This window comes from Lycorma delicatula, chromosome 11 (assembly GCF_047948215.1).
Source record: "Lycorma delicatula isolate Av1 chromosome 11, ASM4794821v1, whole genome shotgun sequence".
Lineage (NCBI taxonomy): Eukaryota > Metazoa > Arthropoda > Insecta > Hemiptera > Fulgoridae > Lycorma > Lycorma delicatula.
Genome location: NC_134465.1, coordinates 51,719,227 through 51,743,873, shown reverse-complemented (window position 1 = coordinate 51,743,873; position 24,647 = coordinate 51,719,227). Strand labels below are relative to the sequence as shown.

General features: G+C 29.0%; 1 protein-coding gene across 2 annotated transcripts in view; it reads right to left on the bottom strand.

Moving 5' to 3' along the window:
* Positions 1-24,647, bottom strand: part of LOC142332313 (nose resistant to fluoxetine protein 6-like) — a 155,216-nt gene that overhangs the window by 17,312 nt on the left and 113,257 nt on the right. The window contains exons 1-6 of one of the 2 annotated variants that reach the window (XM_075378678.1): positions 17,833-17,996; positions 16,746-16,981; positions 12,112-12,326; positions 9,352-9,485; positions 5,977-6,167; positions 1,848-2,008 (exon numbers count right to left, since the gene is read on the bottom strand). In XM_075378678.1, coding sequence (XP_075234793.1) covers positions 1,848-2,008; positions 5,977-6,167; positions 9,352-9,485; positions 12,112-12,308 — 683 coding nt within the window. In that variant the 5' untranslated portion in view covers positions 12,309-12,326; positions 16,746-16,981; positions 17,833-17,996. Of the gene's footprint in view, positions 1-1,847; positions 2,009-5,976; positions 6,168-9,351; positions 9,486-12,111; positions 12,327-16,745; positions 16,982-17,832; positions 17,997-24,647 lie in introns of those variants that run through there. The other variant, XM_075378676.1, reaches the window with a different exon arrangement.

Below are 24,647 nucleotides of genomic sequence, written 5' to 3'. Positions count from 1 at the left end.
GTATATATATATATATATGTGTGTGTATGTGTGTGTGTGTGTGTGTGTATATACATACAATATGTATATGTAACATGACTGTATATTGTATGCATGTGATATTTTCATGAGTTTCCTGGATACAGTGGCTAAAAAATCATTAGTCTTATTTTTATAATTAATGTTTAAATATAAATAACAAAAAAAAAATCAAAATTTAAAAAAAATTATGGGTCCACCTTGTATCAATGGGTCTTTTTTTATTACAATGATTACCGAAGGACCAAAATTTCCATATTTCAAATAAAACAATTTTTGATTTTGAGTGCTCTTTTACTGTATACAGACAATTTAGTAAATGTTTTTTTTTTCTAAAGAAGAGATCCTTAACAAAAAAAAAATAAATTAAAAAAATTGTTTAAAAATACTGAAAAAATTAAGTGTAATTTAAAAAAAAAATAAAAATATAATGGAAAAAAGTAGTAATGAAAAAAATTGCTTCTTATTTTGGGTCTGTGGTATATTACAGGCCCCAATATTACTTAAATTTTAATTATCCTTAAAATTTTAAAATATAGAAAAAACTTTTCAGTGTTTAAGGTCCAGGGGTTTATAATTTTTCAAAATTGTAGACATTTTTTGATAGCCTTGTCTATGATATATATAAAATATCAAAAAAAAATTTTTAGATATTAAAACTCAAGGGAGATAGAGCAAAACAAAAAAAACATATTCAACTTTAAGAGGTTATATTCCTTTGTTTTGGGGAAGACATGGATTGGAATAGCCCTGTCCAGGAGGGGTGGGCTGCTTAGGTGTCCTGCTGCCAGTGATTAGACAGGGATTCGCTTAAGGGGATCTCTACAAGGTCCCGTCATTAGAGGCATGGTGACTAATTAAAGACCAAGTCCCGGTTTTCTGGGGGGAACATCAGTTCCTGACTAGGCAGTTTGAGGCAATGGCACCACATAGAGCTGTGTTCATGCTTGGTTTTGGGTCTGGCTCAAGGGGGGGAGATAAAAACTTATGAACTCAAAAAAAAAAAATCGTAAACATTTGCATAAAACTTGACACCCCATTTTTGAAATGATCACCATAATTTCTTTCCCGTTAATATACTTGTTATATTTACTGCAAACTATAGAAGTTAAATTCAGAAGTCTATGAAGTTATATTCTTCCATAACTTACCAACAATCAATATTTACATGGTTACTTTAAATGTTATACTAATGGGACAGTTTCTGATTTAATCAGCATACAAAATAACTTCTTTTCTTAATACTATAATTATTCTAAATATGAATTTATAACATATTTTACCTTTATTAAGTCATACAAAATTGAAATACAAATAACACTAAATAATTAAATAGAAATATATGTTTATCTGTATAATATGTATATAGATTGTTTGCTTATTCAATTATTAAAAGATTAATGGCCAAGTTGGCAGAGCATAAAATGTTAATTGGGGGGAACCATACAAAAGGGAAGGGAAAATATACAAATACATATGCTTATGTTACTTATTAAAAATAGTTCTGTGAAAACTAATTCTAAAGAATTCTGCCAAAACTTCAAAATGGGTGAAAGGTCAAATTTAAGAGACTTGAATTTTGAAATGAAAATTCATGAATTTTTAATCCATGAAGTACTATTTCATCTAAATAATTATGTTATTTTATGATCTTTCAGTTCCTAAATGTGATTCTGTCCTTTTTATCAATATGTATCACTCTTATTCGATTTAGCCATAAATGACATTAAATTGTATCATAATTTATAATAAACAGTGTAATAAAGATATAATATTAATGTATTCTTTAAATTCAAAGTATTGTATGTAAATAAAAACATTAATGTTACCTGATCCATCTGAAGAGAACTAAAAGTAATAGATTAAATTTTTTTGTTTTTTCTAGTTGACCATGTACTCCAAAAAATGCCAAAAAACCACCGATTAAGAAAAATGTATCGACCAAATGTGTTCCATTCATAAATGTCATATCCCATTTACTAATTATAGACTAGAAAAAAAAATAAAAAACAAAAAATTTGTAAAAATGAATTAAATATCATTATTATACTGTAAAATAATATCAGATCAAAATAGCAGAGGTAAAAAACGAATATATAAACAAAATTTGAATAATATAGTTAATCCAGTTATATAAATTATAGTAATCCATTTCAGTATAAATGTCCTTGTTATTGCGATTATAGGATTTTCATACCTTTTTGAAGTATTCTGCAGATTGAAGAATTTATCAACATCTGATTATTAACTTGAGTATTTCAATAAAAATCAGTTCTACAATGTGCAGCAAAGTTGGGCTTGAAATATGTTAACTTTGAAACAAGTAGCTCCTTGCCATGAAAAAATTTATTTGTTTTTGGTTTCTTCTAGGAACAAAAGTATAAAATTTTCTAACAGAATGTGACCACACAATTTTCCAAATTTTTAATATTTTACCTCAGACTCCTGGGAAAGTTTTATTGTACCTCTGTTCTTTCTTGTTTTAATGGTTCATAAACCATAAACTATAATGGTTCATAAATAGTTCATGTAAGCTTACTATACAACATTTTAATAGAAAAAAAAACAAAACCAAAAAATACATGAAGTTATAGTGTATAGAATGTGTTAAAATTAATAAACATTATGATTTAAATTAAATTTGAATTTTATTCTATCATTTATTATTTTTTTTTGTAAAAAAAAACTGGCAAAAGTTATAGTAAAAGCAAAAAATTAAACTTATAATTATCTTTCCCTTAGCCCTGAATGAAAGTGGGCAAATATATTCCCAACGATAGAAAAAAGTAATTTTTAGCCCCTCTCCCCTTTATGGAGGTTTGAATTAGATCAAATACCAATAAAAAATAATATTAGCTACCTACGAGATATTAGATTTTATGAAAAAATTTGCCTACTTTTTGAGTAAAATTCTGAGTTATAGGATAATATGAAATTTGTTTCTAGCTGAGAGTAAAAAAGATTTAGAAGAAACAATGAACGGCATGGATGAAGTCCTAAGCAAGAACTACCGCCTGAAAATAAACAAGAACAAAACGAAAGTAATGAAATGTAGTACAAATAACGAAGATGGACCACTGAATGTGAAAATAGGAGGAGAAAAGATTATGGAGGTAGAAGAATTTTGTTTTTTGGGATGTAGAATTACTAAAGATGGATGAAGCAGGAGCGATATAAAATGCTGAATAGAACAGGCGAAATGAGCCTTCAGTCAGAAATATAATTTGTTTACATCAAAAATTAATTTAAATGTCAGGAAAAGATTTTTGAAAGTATATGTTTGGAGTGTCGCTTTATATTTAAGTGAAACTTGGACAATCGGAGTATCTGAGAAGAAAAGATTAGAAGCTTTTGAAATGCGGTGCTATAGGAGAATGTTAAAAATCAAATGGGTGGATAAAGTGACAAATGAAGAGGTTATGCGGCAAATAGATGAAGAAAGAAGCATTTGGAAAAACATAGTTAAAAGAAGAGACAGACTTATAGGCCACATACTAAGGCATCCTGGAATAGTCGCTTTAATATTGGAAGGACAGGTAGAAGGAAAAAATTGTGTAGGGAGGCCACGTTTGGAATATGTAAAACAAATTGTTAGGGATGTAGGATGTAGAGGGTATACTGAAATGAAACGACTACCACTAGATAGGGAATCTTGGAGAGCTGCATCAAACTAGTCAAATGACTGAAGACAAAAGAAAAAAATGAAATTTGTATCTCAGTACCCCCTTGACTGATTATGACCAAAATTATGTAGCATCAATGCCCTTTAGATAGAAATCACTGGGACAGATTTCATCAAAATTGATCCTTCTACTCTGGAGATATCAAGAAAAAAATCATGTCAACATACATGCAGATACAGGAAGTTTTCAATGCTAAAATCGTTTCATTGCTAAAAAGAGTTGAGATCTGATACCCAAGATTTTCACAAAACATCAAATCTGCAAAAACCATAACATGCAAAATTTGACTCCATTAGTATATTTTCCTTTATATAATGTATTTTACATCAATCAAGTTATTACCGGGAAAATAAAAATTCAAGTAATTATTTTTTTAGTGTTGGAGGGAATAATGTAATTCCAAGATCTAGGTTCTCAATCATCAATAACCCTTATTTTTCTAGATTTAAGGGACAGGTCCTAGCTAAGACAAGAACTACCCTATAAGCAAGACTTGGAAAGTCTTCTCCTAAATATTTTATTATCATTCATAATATTTAGGTATTGTGATAAATTATTAAACGTTTTTATACATGTTCACTTTGGAGATTTATTAACATGGTTCTGTCATTATGTGTATAATAGTTCTCAGTACTTCTTATTTTATAACGATAAACATGTTGAACTTATTCACTCATATATTATAGGATGTCTAAAAAATAAACACTCAATATTACCAGGTCAGGTAAATTCCAGAATGACTCTATGTGGTAACTGGAATTTGAGAGCAGTTATACAATTCTGATGATAGCTTTTTTTTAGAAGTTTACAAATCAATTAAATAAAGCTATTCAGTATTTACTTTGGTTAATATAATTTTAATAACATACTTAAAATATCACTAAAAAATTTTAAACCCAATTAACTACCTTTCCCCCCTACTGTTATAACAATCTCATGTCCCTGATATGTCCATGTATTGAACAGAATTGACGAAAATTAATTATAATGTAAAAAGTAAAATAGGGAACACTCTCCTAAAATAGCTGAAAGCTGTGCTTAGGAAAGGAGCTCCACGTAACAAAAAACCTTACATTAGATTCATATATTCTTTTTCATTTTGAATAGGATTTAATGCTTAGAATTATATAAATATTAATAATTGTAACAGTTTTAAGCAATAAAAGATTCAAATATATATTTCCAGCAAACAAAATAAAATATATAAAACTGAACTTACAAAAATAAATTAAAAATAAAGTCAATACTGTTTACATAACATATAACAGTACTATATACAATATTACAATATAAAGTATTTTACATACTATACATTAAAAAAATACAACATGTATGATCACAGTTTGGTATTAAACTGCATGTGTGTGTGTGTGTTTGTGTGTGTATGTGTGCGCGCGCGCACACACACACACACATATATATATATATCTTAGAATGTGTATGTAGATGTGGTTAACTATTAAATTTCTGGAAATCATTATAATAGGTATAATTTTACAGAATTCTGAATTGTAATAATAAGTAATAAATAAAAAATAATTTTTTTTTTACTCATTAAAAGAAAACTTCTTCCACTTTAAAGTAAGATCCACTAAACTGCAAGTACTTCTCTCATCCCCAAATTCATCAATCCTTTCATCTAAAATATTGTCCATATTTCACAATATCATATTATGTATTTAACAAATCATTTTTTAGTAGAGATTTAAAATTCTTTCTCTCAACCATTAAAAAGAATTTCTCTGTAAGAAATTAAAACATTTAGGAGCAATCGCAGTTAATGTCTCTGACCAAGTATTTTTTTTTTCTGGAAGGCTTCATTCTATAAATGTCTAATTACATTTTGAAATGGAGCAACACATTAAACAATTCTATACTATAAACCTGACTTAAAAACAAACCAGTTTTAGTAATGGATCTGGAAAAATTGCGTTTAGATTAATGAATATAATTAACAATAAAAACTTCATTAATTTACCCAATCATTTTTAGGGTGAAAACTTCTGGTTTTATAATTATTGGAATCGAATTTAAAAATCTATCTGATAATTCTACTTTTAACCATTTCTTTTAAATTCATGTGTTCTTTATTTTTCATTTTATTTTCATCAGCTTAATAAAAATAAGTAAATTTAAATTTATTAATAAATTTAAATAAATCAAATTTATTTATCAACACTTATTTTAATATTAATTTTGTTTCTAAACTGTGATTCATACATGATATAGAAATTTAAAAAAAATAATAATAAAGAAAAAACTAAATAAATCATACCGTTTCCCAGTATTCTGGATTTTGTAAAGCAGATCCAAGAGAATAAAGAGTTCTATGGCCAAGCATAATGAAAACTAATGAAATAAATTTACCACCATTTAATACATCAATCGATGAATTAACACCATCTGATACCAATTCTTTCACATTTACTTTCATTGAAAATGCTAAAAATGTTTCTTCCAATTTATCTGTAACATAAATAATACATACATAGCAACACAGCAATTTTATTGTAACACAATTAAGATATTTTAACCCTTCTCAAGAGTTAAAATAAAAAAAATTAATTATAAAATAATAAATAAACAATAAGCCAGAAAAATTTGTGTGAAGCAAAGCTGGGGAAGTTATGCAACTAAGGTTACTGATGACTTTCTTTCATGAAGGAGGAAAATTAAGGGGAACATTAAATTATGTAAGTATATATGTAAAGAATTATGTAGTAAAATTATGTTACTTTCTGAGTAAAAGTTTGAGATTACTGAACTTATGATAACTGTATCTCTTCACTCCCTCGATTGATTACAATCAAAATTAAATGATATTATGAGTCATACTCAGAAATTATCAAAGAAAATTTCATAAAAATTGATTAGTGTAGTAACAAAATGTACATACTAACAGAAAATAATGGACATACCATTCAGAAAATAACCAAACTTTATTTTTTTAATCTTTATTAAAAATTTGAAAGATTATTGGTCTTTGTCCTCTTCAGAGTACTTTCTTTTTTTTGTTTAGCCTCTGGAACCACCATAAGGTATTACTTCAGAAAATGACATGTATGAATGTAAATAAACTGTAGTCTTGTACAGCTCGGTCGATGATTCCTGAGATGTGTGGTTAATTGAAATCCAACCACCAAAGAACACCAGTATTCACGATAATATATTCAAAATCTAACTGCCTAAATCTAAATATTCAGAAGTAACTGCCTTTACTAGGATTTGAACCTTAGAACTCTTAGACTTCAAAATCAGCTGATTTGCAAAGATGAGTTCACAACTAAACCAACACGGTGGGTCCTTCAAAGTATTCCCCTCCCCTGTTCACATACTTTTCCAGGGGTGTTTTCATTTTGCGAAGCAGTCCTTTGTAGCTTCATGTAAAATGGTCTTTAAGATCCGTAACAAATTTGCTTTAATATCATCAATAGTCTCAAAACGTCGTCCGTTCATCACTGATTTTAATTTCGGAAATAAGAAAAAATCGCCAGGAGCCAGATCTGGAGAGTAGGGAGGCTGAGGGAGGACAGCCATCTGATTTTTGGCACAAAACTGACAAATTGACAAAGCTGACTGTGCGGACGCATTGTCGTGGTGAAGGAACCATGTATGTCTCGCCCCAACTCTGGTCTCATGTTGCGGATTTTTTCACGTAACCGTTGTAAAACGCCTTCATAGTACGCAGGGTTCACTGTTTCACCTTGAGGCAAGAATTAAAAATGCATAATTCCATTAAAATCGAAAAACAGAGAGCATTACTTTGATATTGGATCAAGACAGACGTACTTTCTTGGGCGTGAAGATCCTTTGCCAATCCATCGTGATAATTGAACTTTTGTCTCGATGTCGTAGCCGTAAATCTGGCTTTTGTATCTCGTTATGATCCTTTGCATGAATGTTTCATGGTCATCGGTTTGTTCAAGAAGTTGCCGACAAACGTCCACTCGACATTCTTTATTTGCTGTTCCGTTATCAAACGAGGAACAGACTTTGTTGCAAATCGATGCATGTCCAATTTTTCAGTCAAAATGTCATAGCATGATCCAATCGATATGTTAACTTCTTCTGCAAGTTCTCGCGTAGATGACCCATGCATGTTTAATTGTTGTTATGTCTGTGCAGGTTTGATGCTGCTAGGTTAGTTCCATTATTGCTTTCCTACCGTTAACCATGGCTGTTCCGCTTTCTGTTTGCACCAAAGAAGAGCGACGTTCAACGATCCGTTTTTTGTGGTCGGAAGGTGTATCAGGGACCGAAATTCATCGAAGACTTTCAGTACAGTATGGGAACAGTGTGTTGCCGCAACGGAGTGTGTACGAATGGAGTGAAAAATTCAAAAACGGTCGCACAAGTGTTACGCACGACGAAGGAGCCGGACGGCCATTTACCGCCACAAATTAGGAAAACATTGAGCGTGCACGTGGCATGGTTTTCTTAGACAAACGAATAACTATCGATGAAGTGAGTGGCACATCATTTGCAAATTAGTCACGGTTCTGCCTATGAAATCATCCACAACAGACTTGGGTTTCATAAAGTCTGTGCAAGACGGGTCCCAAAACGACTCACACAGTTGCATAAACAAACGCGCTTGGACATCTGCCAAAAACATTTGGATCGCTATGGTAACAAACGGAACATCTTAAACAGAATCATCACTGGTGACGAAACATGGATTCATCATTACGAGCCGGAGCGTAAACGGCAGAGTATGGAATAGAAATATCCAAATTCGCCCTGCAAAAAAGTTAAAGACCCAACCACCCGCAGGAAAACTGATGCTTACGGGTTTTTGGGACTCACAAGTCCCAGTACTGGACCATTATGAGGAAAGGGGAATGACAATAAACTGTGCGCGTTACAGTTAGACGCTTACTGCCAAGCTGAAGCCTGCAATTCAAAGCAAATGCCGAGGAGTGTTGTCGAAATGTGTTGTGTTGTTGCACGACAATGCCCGTCCACATACTGCTGCCCACACTGCTGAAACGCTCTAGAAACTCAACTTTGAAGTACTGGCTCATCCTCCGTATAGTCCTGATCTTGCCCCTTCTAACTACCACTTGTTTGGTCCACTCAAAGAAGCATTAAGGGACCGTCGATTTACCTCGGACAAATCAGTGAAAGAAGCGGTGCATGCCTGGCTTGCAGCTCAACTGAAAACCTTCTTTTATGAGGGCATCTGGAAGCTTGTGCAATGATGTACCAAGTGCGTTGAAATGCAAGGGGACTATGTTGAAAGGGGACTTACGTGTAGGAAACTTATATGTAATTTTCCTATTTGTATTGCAATTAGATTTATAACTACATTGAGGATACATTGACTTACCCTCATCATCTCTGTCTTTTATCTGGAAGTTCTAAAGTTGAATCCCAGTAAATCATGGCATTTTTCACATCCTACAAAATTGATTAACATCCATTGGCAGTTGTTTATAACTACATTGACTTACCCTATGTGTATGTATATACATATATTGTTCTGAAGATTTTTAATTCTGTGTTTTTTTTTAGTAAGAGAAGTTTATAAAAAATCGATTAGCATGAGTTTCCTTAAAATTTACTGTACAGCTATACAGTACAACTATATAGCTTGGAAAGTAAAAATCATACTTAATAATGTGAAAAGAATGAAAAAATTATTACTTACTTGTTTTATAGTTTTGTTCATTACCGTATAATTTATTTACAGTTGAATTAGCCATGTCGTGTTTACTTGGTACAACAAAATAATCATACATTGTTGCAGTTATTGTTAATATAAGCATTGTCAGTAAAATAGATCTGAAAAAAGAAACATAAAAATATAAATCATAAAATTAAAAAAAAATATTTAAAACTTTTAATTTTAATCTATTTTGTTCTTCCCACAATCATTTTACGTGTGAATTAGTCACAGATTATTCTTTGAATCATAATCTAAAATCATATTACTTATAAATATGTAATTTATAATATTTTTTAATTTACTTAATATCTCTTTTTCTAAATATTTCTATACCATTCTCCAAATCATACTCTGTAGTAAGTCCTAAAGAAAGTTGTAACTTATTATTTAAATTTACTAATTTCATGTTATTGTAAGTTTCATACATGCCATTCACAGATCAGCATTTTTCATTTTTTGCTTTGATTTTTTATAATATAACAGAAAATTTCTTATATTTATTTTTTCTGTTTTCTTTTTAGGCTGTTAATTAACAATTATCCCTTCAAATCCTAACCTTTTATTAAACCAAATTTTACCCTTTCATTATCAGTGTTATTACATGTTACTTGAATTGCGAGTCATCCATTTCATCAGCCGTCTACTATTGCCATATGGTAGTTATTTTAACTCTAATACTGTACTTTATCAATTTTTAATTGATCTTTATGAAAAAAATTATGTATTAATTCTAGTGAGCTCTGTAATAAGGTGGTACCATCATTTCTGTCTTTTATCTGGAAGTTCTAAAGTCAAATCCCAGTAAATCATGGAATTTTCCACATCCTACAAAATTGATTAACATCCATTGGCAGGTTATTAACCTGTTTTTGTTATTGTATAAGAAAATAAATAATTATTATTTTTTTAACGTATTATCTATTAAAAATTGAAATTTTATATCATTTTTAATGACTTAATTTATTGTTTTTATTTTCATATCATATGATAATCATATATATCTGTGTACGCATACAAATTTCTGTCTCATAATAAAAAATATAAAAAATAATTAACCGGTTATAGAAATATTCACATTCCATATTAAATTATAAAAATAATAATTATAAGAAGTAATAAAGTGACGTTACAGTGTGAAGATTTTATCTGTTCTTTTTGTATTATTGCTTTATTTAATAATTATATCATATATTAATAACAGAAAATTAATAGTAAAATATCAATTTTTAAAGGCATAAGTTATAAATATTGAAATAAATTTTAAATAAATTGCAGAAAAACTGATCAAAATAGTAATATTGTTAAAAGAAAATTGTTCAATTCAATTTTAAACAACTGGTTAGAAAATCTACTGGATCAGTAATTTATTAAAAATAGAAATTGAAGGACACAGCACTTTGCTACACGATGTGAAAATGATTCTTTTGTCTTCTTTGACATAATTAAACATTTTTACTTCTTTCAATCATAATTATTATATTACTATTTTAATATAACAGGTGTACAAAAAAGAATATTAAGGTTTTAATTTGCTATAATATCTCTTGGATGATGTATAAAGTGTTAAGTTAAGGGTAGAATCAAAGAATGAAAAGGGTAGTTTTAGTTGTATGCATGACCATAGGTTGATTCCTTATTATTCCACTTGACAGTGTCACTGGAAAAGATGGCAACTCCTGAACAGAAAACCTTCTGTGTTTTACAATTTGCTAAATATAAATCTGTAGCTACAGTTCAAGTTCATCCCATAGAAAGTTTAATTACATTCTTTAAGTGACAGTGGTATAATCAGTATGAAATGACCAGATGTCTGTGTAAAGGTAAAAGTACAGAATGACTAAGGATGTCTGAAAAAAAATGTTGAACATCTCATCGAGTCTTTTATATGTAGTACTAAAAAATCTTTTAGAAAGCCCAGCTGCTAAGTAGCAATGCCCGTGTGAAACATTTTAAGGAAACACTTACATACACATCTGCATCGTTTACAGCTGTTACAGGCTTTGAAGCCTACTTACTATACTGTGCATGCAGCAAATTCACAGCTGAAATGTGCAGCATGTACAATGAGTGTACAGGAGTGGCTTATTTAGATGTGCTGCAAACATGGCTCTTTCCTGAACTGCAAGATGGACCATAGGATTTTAATTAGTAACAAAATGGTAAGCCTCCTCACTGATTCTAAAAAAGTAATTTATGATTTGAATCTCAGAACCTTTGACTTTGATAATCAGCTGTTAAGTGGCCTAGTGGTAAAATCGTTTCAAATCACCTGTTTAACAGCAAATTTTTGTCTATGGTTCTGAGGTTCAAATTGTAGTAAAGGAAGGTTACATTTACGTGGATTTGAAGAGTGGATTAAATTAGCAGAACATTAAAGAATAGTACATTACACAGTGGATACTGGTGTACTTTGATAATTGGGATCAGATTAATCACACACATCTCAGGAATGGTTGGTCTGAGTCCAACAAGACTACACCTCATTTACATGTTATAAATGTCATCCTCATCTCATTAGACTATGGAATTACTTATTATTCATACAAATTAAACAGTTTGTAATGCGCACATTAGAAATAGAAAATAAATATTAATAATATAATTCTTCCTTTACTAATATTTTGACTTATCAGCTGAAAAATTGATATTTTACAAATGAGTTCGATTTTCCTTCATCATCTTTCATTATTTCACCATTTAATAACAATTAACATATAAAAATAATATTTTATAATAACTTACACCATTACATAAAATCCAGAACTCTTTTTATTATCACCTTCACTAAAACATGCTGACTCATTAAGATATATTTCTCCATATAAATTATACTTATTAAATGTTGTATTTACGGTGAAATTTAATGAACTTTGTACATCATTATATGAACATGAAGAAGGTACACACATTCCTAAATAAAGAATACTTCTTGGTTTCATACGTGGATCGAGTGTATGCTGAAAAAAAGATTATTAATTATAAAAAAATTATTTTTCATTGGCTCAGTCAGTAGTTTGAAAAAAGCTGACAACACAGTTGTAGGACTTTCCTGTTACATGGTTTTTTTCTGATGCATGGCTTACACACACAAAACTTAATTTAAAATATTTATCATTTTATTTAAATATAATATTTTTTGTTTATTTAATTCAATGATTCTAACCAAAGCGCTATGCATAACGCGGGTGTAGTGGTAGTAGCGGTCACTTTAATTACATTTTTATGCTTTAAATATTATTCATCTATTTAATGCTACCATTCACCTGTGACGCCATAACCTAACAGACAACTACAACAGCTGTACAACATTGCTACACTAATGCTTCTTATGATGAGAGAAGGTACTATTGATGCAGTATACCCACTTAGCCACTAGTTTATTTAAAGTATTTTTTGGGGTGGGGAAGCAATTTTGCAAAAATATTTTTTGCAAATATTATTACTTTTAATTGTTAACTAATGGGCTTAAGAAAAATTAAATCAGGTGATATCTCAAGATACTGAGATGACCTTGCTCTATAGCCTCATCACCCCTTGACCTTTTCAGTTGAAAATTTAATGGTATCAATATCCCACATATAGAAGTTATCTGACTAAGTTTGGTCAAAATCGATTCATTAGTTATAGAGATGTAAGGTGATTTAGAGGCCAACACCACAGACACACGCACCCATGCGCACACACACACACAAACATCTGAAAAATATCAATCTGGTTATTTGGGTTCCTTAGTGTCAAAATGTCAAGATCTGGTAAAAACTGCATATGCCCAAACTGGACTGATTACAGTACTTTCCCTTCTACGGCTACAGTGCTAGACAGGAAAGTAAAAATTTTACTGTAAATTTTAAAGTATATAATATTTTATTCATGAACCATCATCACCAGTAGATAATATGAAAGTAAATAATTTAAATTAAAAAAAAGAGAAAAAATAATAATTATAACAAAATATTATTTAACAAATAAACAGTACTAATAAAATGCTGTAAAATAAAATGTGCACTTTAACAGCATTTAGAATAAAAGTAAACAGTACAAACTACTGTTGTAAAACCAGATAATCATGAAAGAAAATTAACATTTACCTTAAAAATATCTAAACCAGTGAAACCTTTATCTTATTGATTGTAGATGTTTCATCAAAACAAAAAAAAATTACTGTTTCTAAAAAAAAGACAAACTTCTGACAACAGTTAAGATTTTATTATTATTTCAACTTTTTTTAACTCCTTTCTTATATACCATTTCCTCTGTTTCAACTTATGATAATTGTTTAACAACCAAAATGACCTGGTTTTAGATTTTAAGTAAAATTTTTGTATATTGTTTTTTTTTTATTATAATCTCGTTTACCAGTTGTTTCATTAATTACTTTTAAATTTAATTTAAATTACTTTTAAATTACTTTTAATTTCTTTTAAATTAAAAGAAATCAGTTTCTTTGAGAAAGACATTAGGGCAAAGAAATGGTCTCTTTAACACAAAAATTAGAAACTTAAGTCACGAATTTTATTACTTTTTTCCATAACTTCTTTTTTACTGCCATTTTTACACAAAAGATTTATAAGAAAATATTATCAAAACTAGTCAAAATCTTTCAGAACTATGTTCTCTAATATAGAGAAACCATGGAGTTGCTACATTGACCTGAATTTGGATAGCATTCAGGTCAGTTGTGCAACTGGTGACTAGATATTGATCTGTACACTGGACTGGAAGCACAGAAACTAATGTTGCTGTGTTTATCTAATCAACCTGTTTTGATGTTGTTTTTAGTTTTTGCCTCATTATTTGTTGTAGGTGAGATTCTATGAGTCAGGACAGGTCAGATAAGTTTGAATGACCATTGTGTTGTAGTCATCTGCTCTCATTCATTATAGTCAACCATATAGCAGGACTTATAATCTCTGTGTAGTGTTTGCCAAACATAGAAATTTGTTTGTATAATGTTTCGACTTTTATACTAAGCATTTTGTATACTCTGGATGCCAAGCAACATTAATCTTCTTCTACAGCCCCTGGTAAAATATGAGTAATAAAATCGTAACCTACTCTGAACTTACCAAAGTAACAACTGTGCTAACTTAAATATGATAAAGGACTGTTTGTCAAACATTCTGGTATACTGATGAATGCAATGTTGCGATCTTAATTTTGAAGTTGACATATTTCTGGTTAAAAATTGCTTACTTTGGTGTTAAATATTTTTCGGTCATATGCAGTACTATTATACACCAGGGCACTTTTCAAGAACATTTCTTTCCACAAAGAATCTTACAACGAGCTCTAATTTTAATTACAGTCCAGTAACTATTGAATTGTTAAATTTAATCACAGATAAACAATTACTGAAATGGTACATATGTCCTGACAACAAAGTTATACAATAACAATGGAATTTAAATCTAGTTTTATGCAATTACACCTTTAAATGTGTTTAAATATTACACACAAAATATTCTTAAAGCATCAAAGAAAGACTAATGATTTAAAATGTTCGTCATTCATCCTAAAGAATGTTATATTTTTCACTTAATTCCATTATGTTTACTTCTATAAAAATACAATTTTTAAATTATTAAAAATATTTACTTTGAAACAGTATATTTATTCTCAATGAAACTGATGTACTGACCAATGTTCTGTTGTTGCTTATTTTCAGTATTCTACTGAATTAAATAAGAGATTTGATTTAAAATGGCTGAAACTACATAAATATTACCACTTCTTGAAAGGAATATGTTAAGTATGGTTATAAGAAGAAGAGGAAAGTTATGAAACCTAGTGATTTTATCATTGAATCAAAGAATATGAATTATTTAAATTGTTTCTCGTAGTTACGTATATTGTTAAGATAGTATATTCGTTTTTATTGTTTAAAATAATATTTTTATTTAAAAATCACCTGTTCACACTAAAATCATAATGAAACAGTAAAGTAAACTTTCTAGAATAAGAAGTTATAAAAATAAACAACAAATGTAATTTCAAACTACTTTTAAATGTGGCCATAAAATCAATGGCCACAGATGCCACTGTTATATACAGAGTAGTGTTATATACAATACTGACTTATCTATTTAAATTCTTTATTATATTCTCTTATTGTCACCCCTACAACTGAGGATGACTTGAAAGATGAATTCAACATAATGCCCAATTAAAAATACGTTTGTTGAAAGTACATTTCTCGGTGAAATTACTATAGTCACGTAGTTACAGATAAGCTTTTACATAGAAAAAGATAAATATCTAAACACAATTGTAACTTCATTGGAATTTTTATTAGATCATCTTAAACAACAATCTAGCTGTTTTAATAAGTAACTGGCTTAACAGGTTAACTGGTACACTCAAAACAGCATTGCTTGCCTACACTTCAACAAACATTTATTTTCCTTCAGTTTATATATTTTTTTATACAAAATTTCATTCTACTTTAAATTTTGTGTAATTATATTAAAAAAATGAGACATAAATATGGGCCTCCTAGAGTTTCAGTGAATGAATTATTGGGTCTCATAGCATTGAACCTGTTAAAGCATTAAATATATATTTCAAACAATAGTAAAAACTACTTACACAACACAATTTACAAACTATATAACACAAATAGACTAATAAAAAAATAAATATAGATGATATTTAACTATTTCATGAAAAGAAAATATTGTTTTGTAAGCACCACAGCCCATAGTATGCCTTTGGTTTCCTCCATAACAGCCCTACAGATCTCTCTAACATTAACAAATTTAATCAATTATCCGTATCCTATCCAAACCATCATTTCTTTTAGACATTCCAAGTATAATTAAAAATATTACTTTTCCAAAATGGTACTTGTTTTCACAATGACATATTTTGACATGTAAAGCCATTAATACTATGATCTGGAGGTCTACGATTTTCTTGTCAGAAATTTTATTTTATTTGTAAAAGAGAAAAACTCACTAAAAGGAGAACAGTTCAAAATATATAACATATATAAATAACACAACAACTAGCAGTCCAGTAAGATATTTAACAATTATCTACAATTTATAACACATATTCTGTTTGACAACCATTCTAAAATCATAAAGTTGAATTACTTCATTTTCCATAAATTATATCAAAATATACTACTTTACTTTTACAATTTTTTCATAGTAAACATATTTTAAAACAAAATAAATACAGCAAAACATGGAAAATTTCAAATTCTAGAACAAAATGTATTTGTTTCAAGAAAAAATTTGGTACTACAGTGTTTTCAAGAATTTTAGATCTATAATTTTCTTTGAATGTAACATAAATAATCTTTTTAAAAATGATATATCTTGAAATAACTGATATATATAAATTAATTTTCTTTAAAAATAAAAATTAATTACCTTAATTTTTTCCCATACAATAGAATCAGATGGTGGATCGTGAAAATATGCTTCAGAAGGTGTATAAAACTCTTTATAGGCTGATAAAGATGGTCCATATTTAAGTGTGGTCAAACAATATTTTCCTTTAATATTATTAACTGGATATGAAACATTTAAACATTCGTCAAAATGACCTAATTGAAATGTGTCAGCAGTAATTACACCACCAACACTATGCACATTGGATTCATACACTAAAACAAAATAAAAAATGTAATTAAATATTAATATTACAATAACGAACAAATAAGTTAAAAAAAAAAAAACTGTCAATAAACAATAACTAATATTAGCATTTGCTTAATAACACTAGCAAAAGAACATATTAGGACTTTAAAATTGAAATTTCTAATAGCAGCCATAATTTCTTTGTATCTAATGTCATATTCTAATTCTGTATAAAAAAATTGTTACATAATGTATTAATATTTTGTATCTAAATTAGTATACGGCCTAATTTATATTATAGCTTGTAGGTAGTAAAAACCATGGCAAGTGACATTAGTACTTAAAAACTGTCAGTCCCAAACTGTTGATGTATTGGAGTATAGTAGGTCCAACTTTACATTATCTATTAGTCAATAATTAAAAAAATTCAACTAATATGCAGGCATAAAAAAATTTCATTTGAATATTTTTTTTTAGCTTATAAAATAATACTTATAGGCCTCAAAATGTTCCAAAGCAGAATTTGTTAATGAAAGAAATGTTCAGCCTAGTGTCACTGATAGAAAAGTTTTTTTTTTTTTTAAATAATGGCAACTAGTTTAAAAATATAGCCTACTAGCAGACCCATCGCGGCTTCGCCCGCGCTATACGGTTACTTGTGTTCCCCGTCGCGATCAGGGATGATAAGTCAGCCAGGCTAGCTTCACTTTATTTTTTCACGGATTTGAATACTAGATCGTGGATACCGGTGTTCTTTGGTGGTTGGGTTTCAATTAACCACACATCTCAGAAATGGTCGAACTGAGAATGTACAAGACTACACTTCATTTACACTCATACATATCATCCTCTTAAGTATTATCTAAACGGTAGTTACCGGAGGCTAAACAGGAAAAAAGAGAGAGAGGCTAGCTTCACTTGCCGTTCCCGCTTAACCAGGGGGCTCTGCACCCTGGGCTCCTCTGTATTCATTAAACTTATAAAAAAAAACTATAATAAATAAAAAATTAAAATCATAAAAAAATAAATAAATAACCTAAACTTCTTTTCCTAAATTTAATATAGAGATATATATCGAGAGATATCGTCTAATCTATTGTCATTGTCTATATCGACCGTTGTCTATGTCAATATCGACTTTCTCAGACAGTAATGCGATTAAATTTTTCTAAATATCTCAACCCCAGCGCCATTTTTTGCAAAATATCCTCTATCTGGTCCATTTTTTGCAAAAATATTTATTTTCATGTAACAAATATATATTCTTAATATGAGCCAAATCTAACCAAAAATACAATTTTTCGAAATATATCGACCCCAGCGCTACCTAGCGAGTCCAAACTAAATCAGAAACCTTCGCGGGCATTCGCACAACCATGATGAAAGTTTCACCAAAGTTTCAACTGTCTCGAGCAGGATGGTGAGGAGCCACGAACTTGCCCGAAATGAGCCGATCACTTGCTCGAGTTCTCACAGTCGAGCCACGCACGTATTTCAAATTCAACTTCTAATAAAGAAATGACTTGAACGTGATTACAATGACGGCTTTTTGTTTATAATTTTAACATTTAAATAATTATTAAAAATTCAAAAGTTTAAGTTATACTTATTTATTAAAAATTATTTATGAACAAATTATTTACAATTATTTTTGAATAAAAATTAAATATTTGATTAATTATAAATGTATTATTTCCTTTATTTTAGTATAACTAAAGTTTAGTATAATACCATTATAGCAACTTTAGCTATAGTTAAGTTTTAAATTTCTAATAGCATCCATAATTTCTTGGTATCTAATGTCATATTCTAACTCTGTATAAAAAAATTGTTAAACATAATGTATTAATATTTTGTAACTAAATTAGTGAATGGTCTAATTCATATTATAGCTTGTAGGTAGGAAAAACCATGGCAAGTGACAGAAGAACTTAAAAATTGTCAGTCTCAAACTGTTGATGTATTATGAGTATAGTAGACTCATTTAGTTAAGTTTTAGTGTAATTTTACTAGTGTGGAGAGAGTACTTAAAGCTCAGAAACATTGTAAAAGAATAATTTCATTAATTTACTAATATGAACTTTTTTAGGCCACTGATAAACTTTGATACTTTAAGTTTACCAAGTCTTTATATCCTGGAAGTATTATGAGAGAAATACTCATATTATTATGAGAAAGTAACTCTTAAAAAATTCTCCACTAATTGTAAAACAGTAAAGATAATTTGCTGTATCTCATCTGCACATTAGTCCTGTGTGAAAAACTTCAATTTATTGTACAACATGAAGTAGTATAATAGTATTAATAAATTATTTTGTGTTATCAGAGGGCTGTCAATGATGAAATTAAGGAATCTACAAGTTTTTTTTACATAAAAAATGCTTTTTACAATATTGTTATATTGGTAGTTTGTATCATATTTAGTATAATATTTATTTATTTAGTATGATATTAGTACTAATATATATTGGATATTGGTTTTTGAGTAGCCTAATATTGCAGGGAGATACAACCGTTGAAAAGAATTAATGTGTAATTTTATTTATTTCTGTTAATTTGTTGTTTTTTTTTGGTTGTTTGATGACATCACCACAGTAAGCTTGAAGCCTGTGCGTGGGATATGGAAATGTAGCGTATGAAAAAATGCCATGCCTTTCAGGCATGGCATTTTTTCATACTCCGGGGTGAAAGGCCAAGACGCTACCACTCGCGCCACGGAGGCCGGCACCTCCATGGCGCAATTTTTATTTCTATTTCTAATTGTTTTCCTCGTTTTATTTATGTAATATAAATAATAATAATATATTTATATCAATATTTTCTTGTGAATATGATCTATTGAATCTGCTTTATCTGACTACATTTGATGATATAAGCTATAATGAAGAAATTGCATCAATTACTGCTACTTATGAAATGTTTGTAACATATTTTACAAAAAGATATATCATCAGAAATACCTTCATAAATAACTATTGAAAAACAAAAACAGTTCATCCCCAAAATGTTTGATTAATAACAAAGTTTTCTAATTTTTGACTGTTTACTCTATTATTTTGAAGTTTTTAAATATTTTTTCCAAATCAGTCATTGTTATTGTGGGAAAAGTTTACAAATCTCATCGAAGGATTATGTTTCCTTACCCAAAGTTTGGTTACCCAGAAATCATCCCTATATTTAAAAATAGAATTTCTATAATTTAAAAAAATATACTTTACTGCTTCATTTTATTATTATTTAACATTTTATTATTTTTTCTAAATTAAGGATTATATGGGCGGCACATTTGGTAATATTTAACATTAGGAATGGTAAAATTATATATAAAAAAGGAAAAAAATATGTATATGTGTGTGTGTGTGTGTGTGTGTGTGTGTGTGTGTGTGTATGTGATTGTGTGTGAATGCTCATATGTTTTCCCATACCATAGGTAAAATGTAAAAACAGACTGGTAAATTCTTGAATATTTATAATACATATTTTAAACTTATTTCTTAAAATGTCAGTAGTTTTACATACATACAAAAAGGTTATATATATGTATCACAAGTTTTTTATCTAATGAAAAAACCTTGAATTGAGACTTTGATCTGGCTTGATATCAAAAATTCTGAAATAAAAAAAATCCTTTTCTTGTAATAACTCAAACTAAACATAAACAATTATCTTTTCCTGTTAAAAAAAAAACCTGTAATATATACAGTTATTAATAAGATAAACACTAAAACAAAACACTAAAACATTAGTTTTATTTTGAATATAATTTGTTTTTAGAGGTTAACAGATTAATTAAATTGTATAAAAGCAACTCTTAACATTAGATTATAAATTAAAAATGTGTTAAATTTTGTATAACATGCTATGTATTAATGCCATTCAATTTTATCACTCTTCCGTATAACTGAATTATATTAATCAGCATATATCATAATCTGTGTCCCCTCCCCTCCAAATACAAATGTATAATAAACTTTCTTATCACTTCTCTTTTTGTTTTCAGTAAAAAAAGGAAACATTAGATTGTAATTTTCTGGTATCTGAATCTGTATTTCTTGTACCTGTGGTACGCGAAACCAACTGAGGAATTATAAGCATTAATTAAAGTAGCTTTCTTTGTTTTTAATGATGTTCATAATATAGCCAGTCCTTCTGATGAAAGAATGTTTCAGTTCTAGGACTTCTAGGAATATCATCTGCATTTTAGTGGGTTTGGCAAATGTTGTTTAGGTGATACACACAAAATATTCAGCTTAGTAAGGAAGGCAATAGAAATCGCTTTATTTGACATTCTGTTTAACAACCATTATATATATACATATATATGGGTTAATTTTGGAGATAACTTTTATCTCACGTTATGTACCCTATAACCATTACAGTTATGGCAATATTCCCTTATAAATTACCATTAATCCTTGTTTGGAAATTATAATTTGTAATTAATTTAGTAATGATGAAATTAATTTCATTTGTGTTAGAATTAAACCATAATGTTTTTCTTTTAAATGACTTAATAAAAAACTAAGCTTGTCATCTTTATTAAATATTTATTATGCTTATATCTGTGAAAATTCCTGTCTGTAGTGTAATATTATCTCTTGGGCTTCATCAAAAAGTCAGAATAAATTTTCAAGTTACAATAAAGAGCTGAGATTATTTTTTGGTACCTAAAAGTCTGAATCATTTAGATTAATATTTAGAAAAATAAAAATATTCATTTATTCTTCTGTTTATATTTTTGAATATGGAATCTTTGCTAAAAAAATACATGCGTATTTAAAAATAAATATATATATATCATTCACCTCTATCAAACTAGACAACAGAACTATTATTGTGTATTGTGTAACTAACATAATAATTTGGTATGTAAGACAGGGCCTTGTTATGCTTCTGTTGCCATTTTTAATAAACTACTGAACCATTTAAAAAGGCACTATCAAAATTTATTTAAAATGCAATTAAAAAATTTCTTTAACAGAAATCATACATTTCTACAAATTTTTAAATAAAATTAATTAACAACAATTAATTATTACTAATTAAAACAACAATTAATTAATTATTAATTAAAACAACAATTAATTAATTATTAATTAAAACAACAATTAATTAATTAAAAACACAACAAAAAACCTTGAATTTTCTGCATCCTGTCAGTGTGTACATAAATAATTTTCATGAATGCCTTCTGAATTAAGAATTATTTTGTAGTAACTTTTTATATTTAGTATCCTCATGTATGTAAACATTACTTCAAGTTTATATGTTTTAAATAATTGATATCAATTTTAATAATATCTATTTCTTATTTTATAATTAATTGTCTTTTTGTTTTTTTTTTTTTTTATGATGCTGCTCTAAGATTTTCCATTTATCCATTTAGGAAAATTTTGATACAGTTCCGTTTTGTATCTCAATATGATGACATAGGCCTACCAAAAATCCATTCTTGTGATGGATAAAAACTGAATTTAAATAAATTTAAGAAAATTTCTATTTTATTTAATGTTAACATAAAAACTAGAACTACCTGCCCTGAAGATCCTTGGGAAGGAAATAGGATGCGGTGCCCCTTGGTTACACGCATCTCCAAAGATCGTAAACTTACCATCTGGGAGTCATAAACGGGACTGACATTTCTAGTCTGCTAGAGGCCAATTTAACAAAATGGTTAAGAAATACAATGTATACACTCTCATCTATACAGAAGGCGCTATTATATAAGGTTAATGCCTGTTCCTCTTCATTCTTTTGCAAGGCCTATGCAATCTTCTCCACCATGAAAGTTATCGAGACCCATAATGATGACTGCTTCCTAGTAATTACCAACTCTAGGACTGTACTTGATAGCTTGAGCTGCAGATGTTCTGAATCCATCTCTAGATTTTTCATGATATTCTTTTCAAGGATAAATAAGACTGTAGTATTGGTATGGGTCCCTGGCCATTGTGACATCCTCAGGAACGAATGGGCTGATAAGGCTGTCAAGAGAGTAGCAATAAATAGCCTCCAAGTACAACTGACATGTGAAAGAGACTTCATGAAATCTGTCCATGTAAAATTGTGAGCACAGTGAATAAGTTCTGGCTGCTGAGTCCTCCCACGTCATTACATAACATCCGAGAGAATATGCTTGAAAACCTCTTTTCCTGAGCAACAGATGAGACCAAGTTATCTTAACTCGGCTAAGGATTGGACACACCAGCTTACCCATGTTCATTTATTTGGCTCTACTCAGCAGATCTGTGAGACATGCAAGATCAAATGGTCCATGCACCACCTGCTCTTTGATTGTCCAATATTTTGAACCATCCAACAAACCTTAGACCTGGGTTCAGATATGAAATCTCTACTATACCGGAAAGAAGGTAAAAAACATCTGTTGTGGTTCCTCTCCTACAGTGGAATGAAGAATATAATTTAGTGGTTTTTGTCTGATTTATGTATTTTAGTTTGTGTTTGTTGTTTCTTGTCTTTGTTTATTCTTTATTGTTCCTGTTTCTTTATTACTTATTATCATCTAGTGTTATTTTAGTTGCTAATGACTAATTGCTGATGCGACTCTGAATAAAAGCATTAAAAAAAAAATACAAAGAAAAAAAGGGTTATGTTAAATAGTTATTGAAATAGATTTGTTAAATAGAAATGCTTAAAACAATTTACAAGAAATTAAAAAACTTAAAAAAAGAAATATAAAAGAAAAATTGAAATAAAATTTAATAATGAAAATATTATATATAAATGTGAAAGTCTGTCTGTTTGTTAGCAATAGAATCATGCAAGAACCAACTGACTAATTGCTTTCAAATTAGCAGGATACATTTGTGTTACCTCAGGGGAGGCTTTAAGCCATAGGTCAAGGCCCAAGCCACCATGAAAGTTAAGATAATCCTTAAAGAAGAAAAAATTAATCCTCTTACTTCATTATTATATTTCTGACATCGTGGAAGCAGAAATATAATGAAGTAAAAGGATTAATTTTTTCTTCTTTAATGAATGTATGTAATATTCTCATGAGGGTAATGAATGCATCGGGGGTCCAGAGGTCAGGCAAGTGAAGTGAGTCCTGACCGGCTAATTATTAATAAAAAATAACCAATAATTTATTATAAAATATTATAAAAAGATTTTTATAGTTATGTTCATGAAATAAAAATCAAATCACAGATGATTATAAAAATTTTCCAATATCCTTTAAAGCATGAAGTTTGAAATGAATGTTCCATTATCATAAATAAATAAACATCCATAGATATACATATTTTTATTATTAATTCACCATATAACTTAAACCTTGAGCATGGAAACATGGAATAGGAATTTTGTAGCATCTAAAAAATGCCATGTTTGACTGCTGACTGGTATTCAAACCTCCTAGATGAAAGGCTGATGACAGTACTACTTTCTGTCTCACTGTTAACATACATATTGCTCTAGTGAGCAGAGGTTAACAACCACAAGTGGTGTTACAGTGGAGGTCAGCAGAGTGTAAAATAATTACATATGCAACTTTTTCTGTTTAATTTCTTTCCCCTGTTATTTTGTTTTTTATATTTTGTACCACTCATTTCAGTTTATTTTACCTTAAGGTGCAATATATTATTTTAAATTTATTCTAAAAATAAAATATTGTCATAATATTTAAAAAAAGTTTACACTTTGTGGATAAAAAATAAAATGTTTAATTTA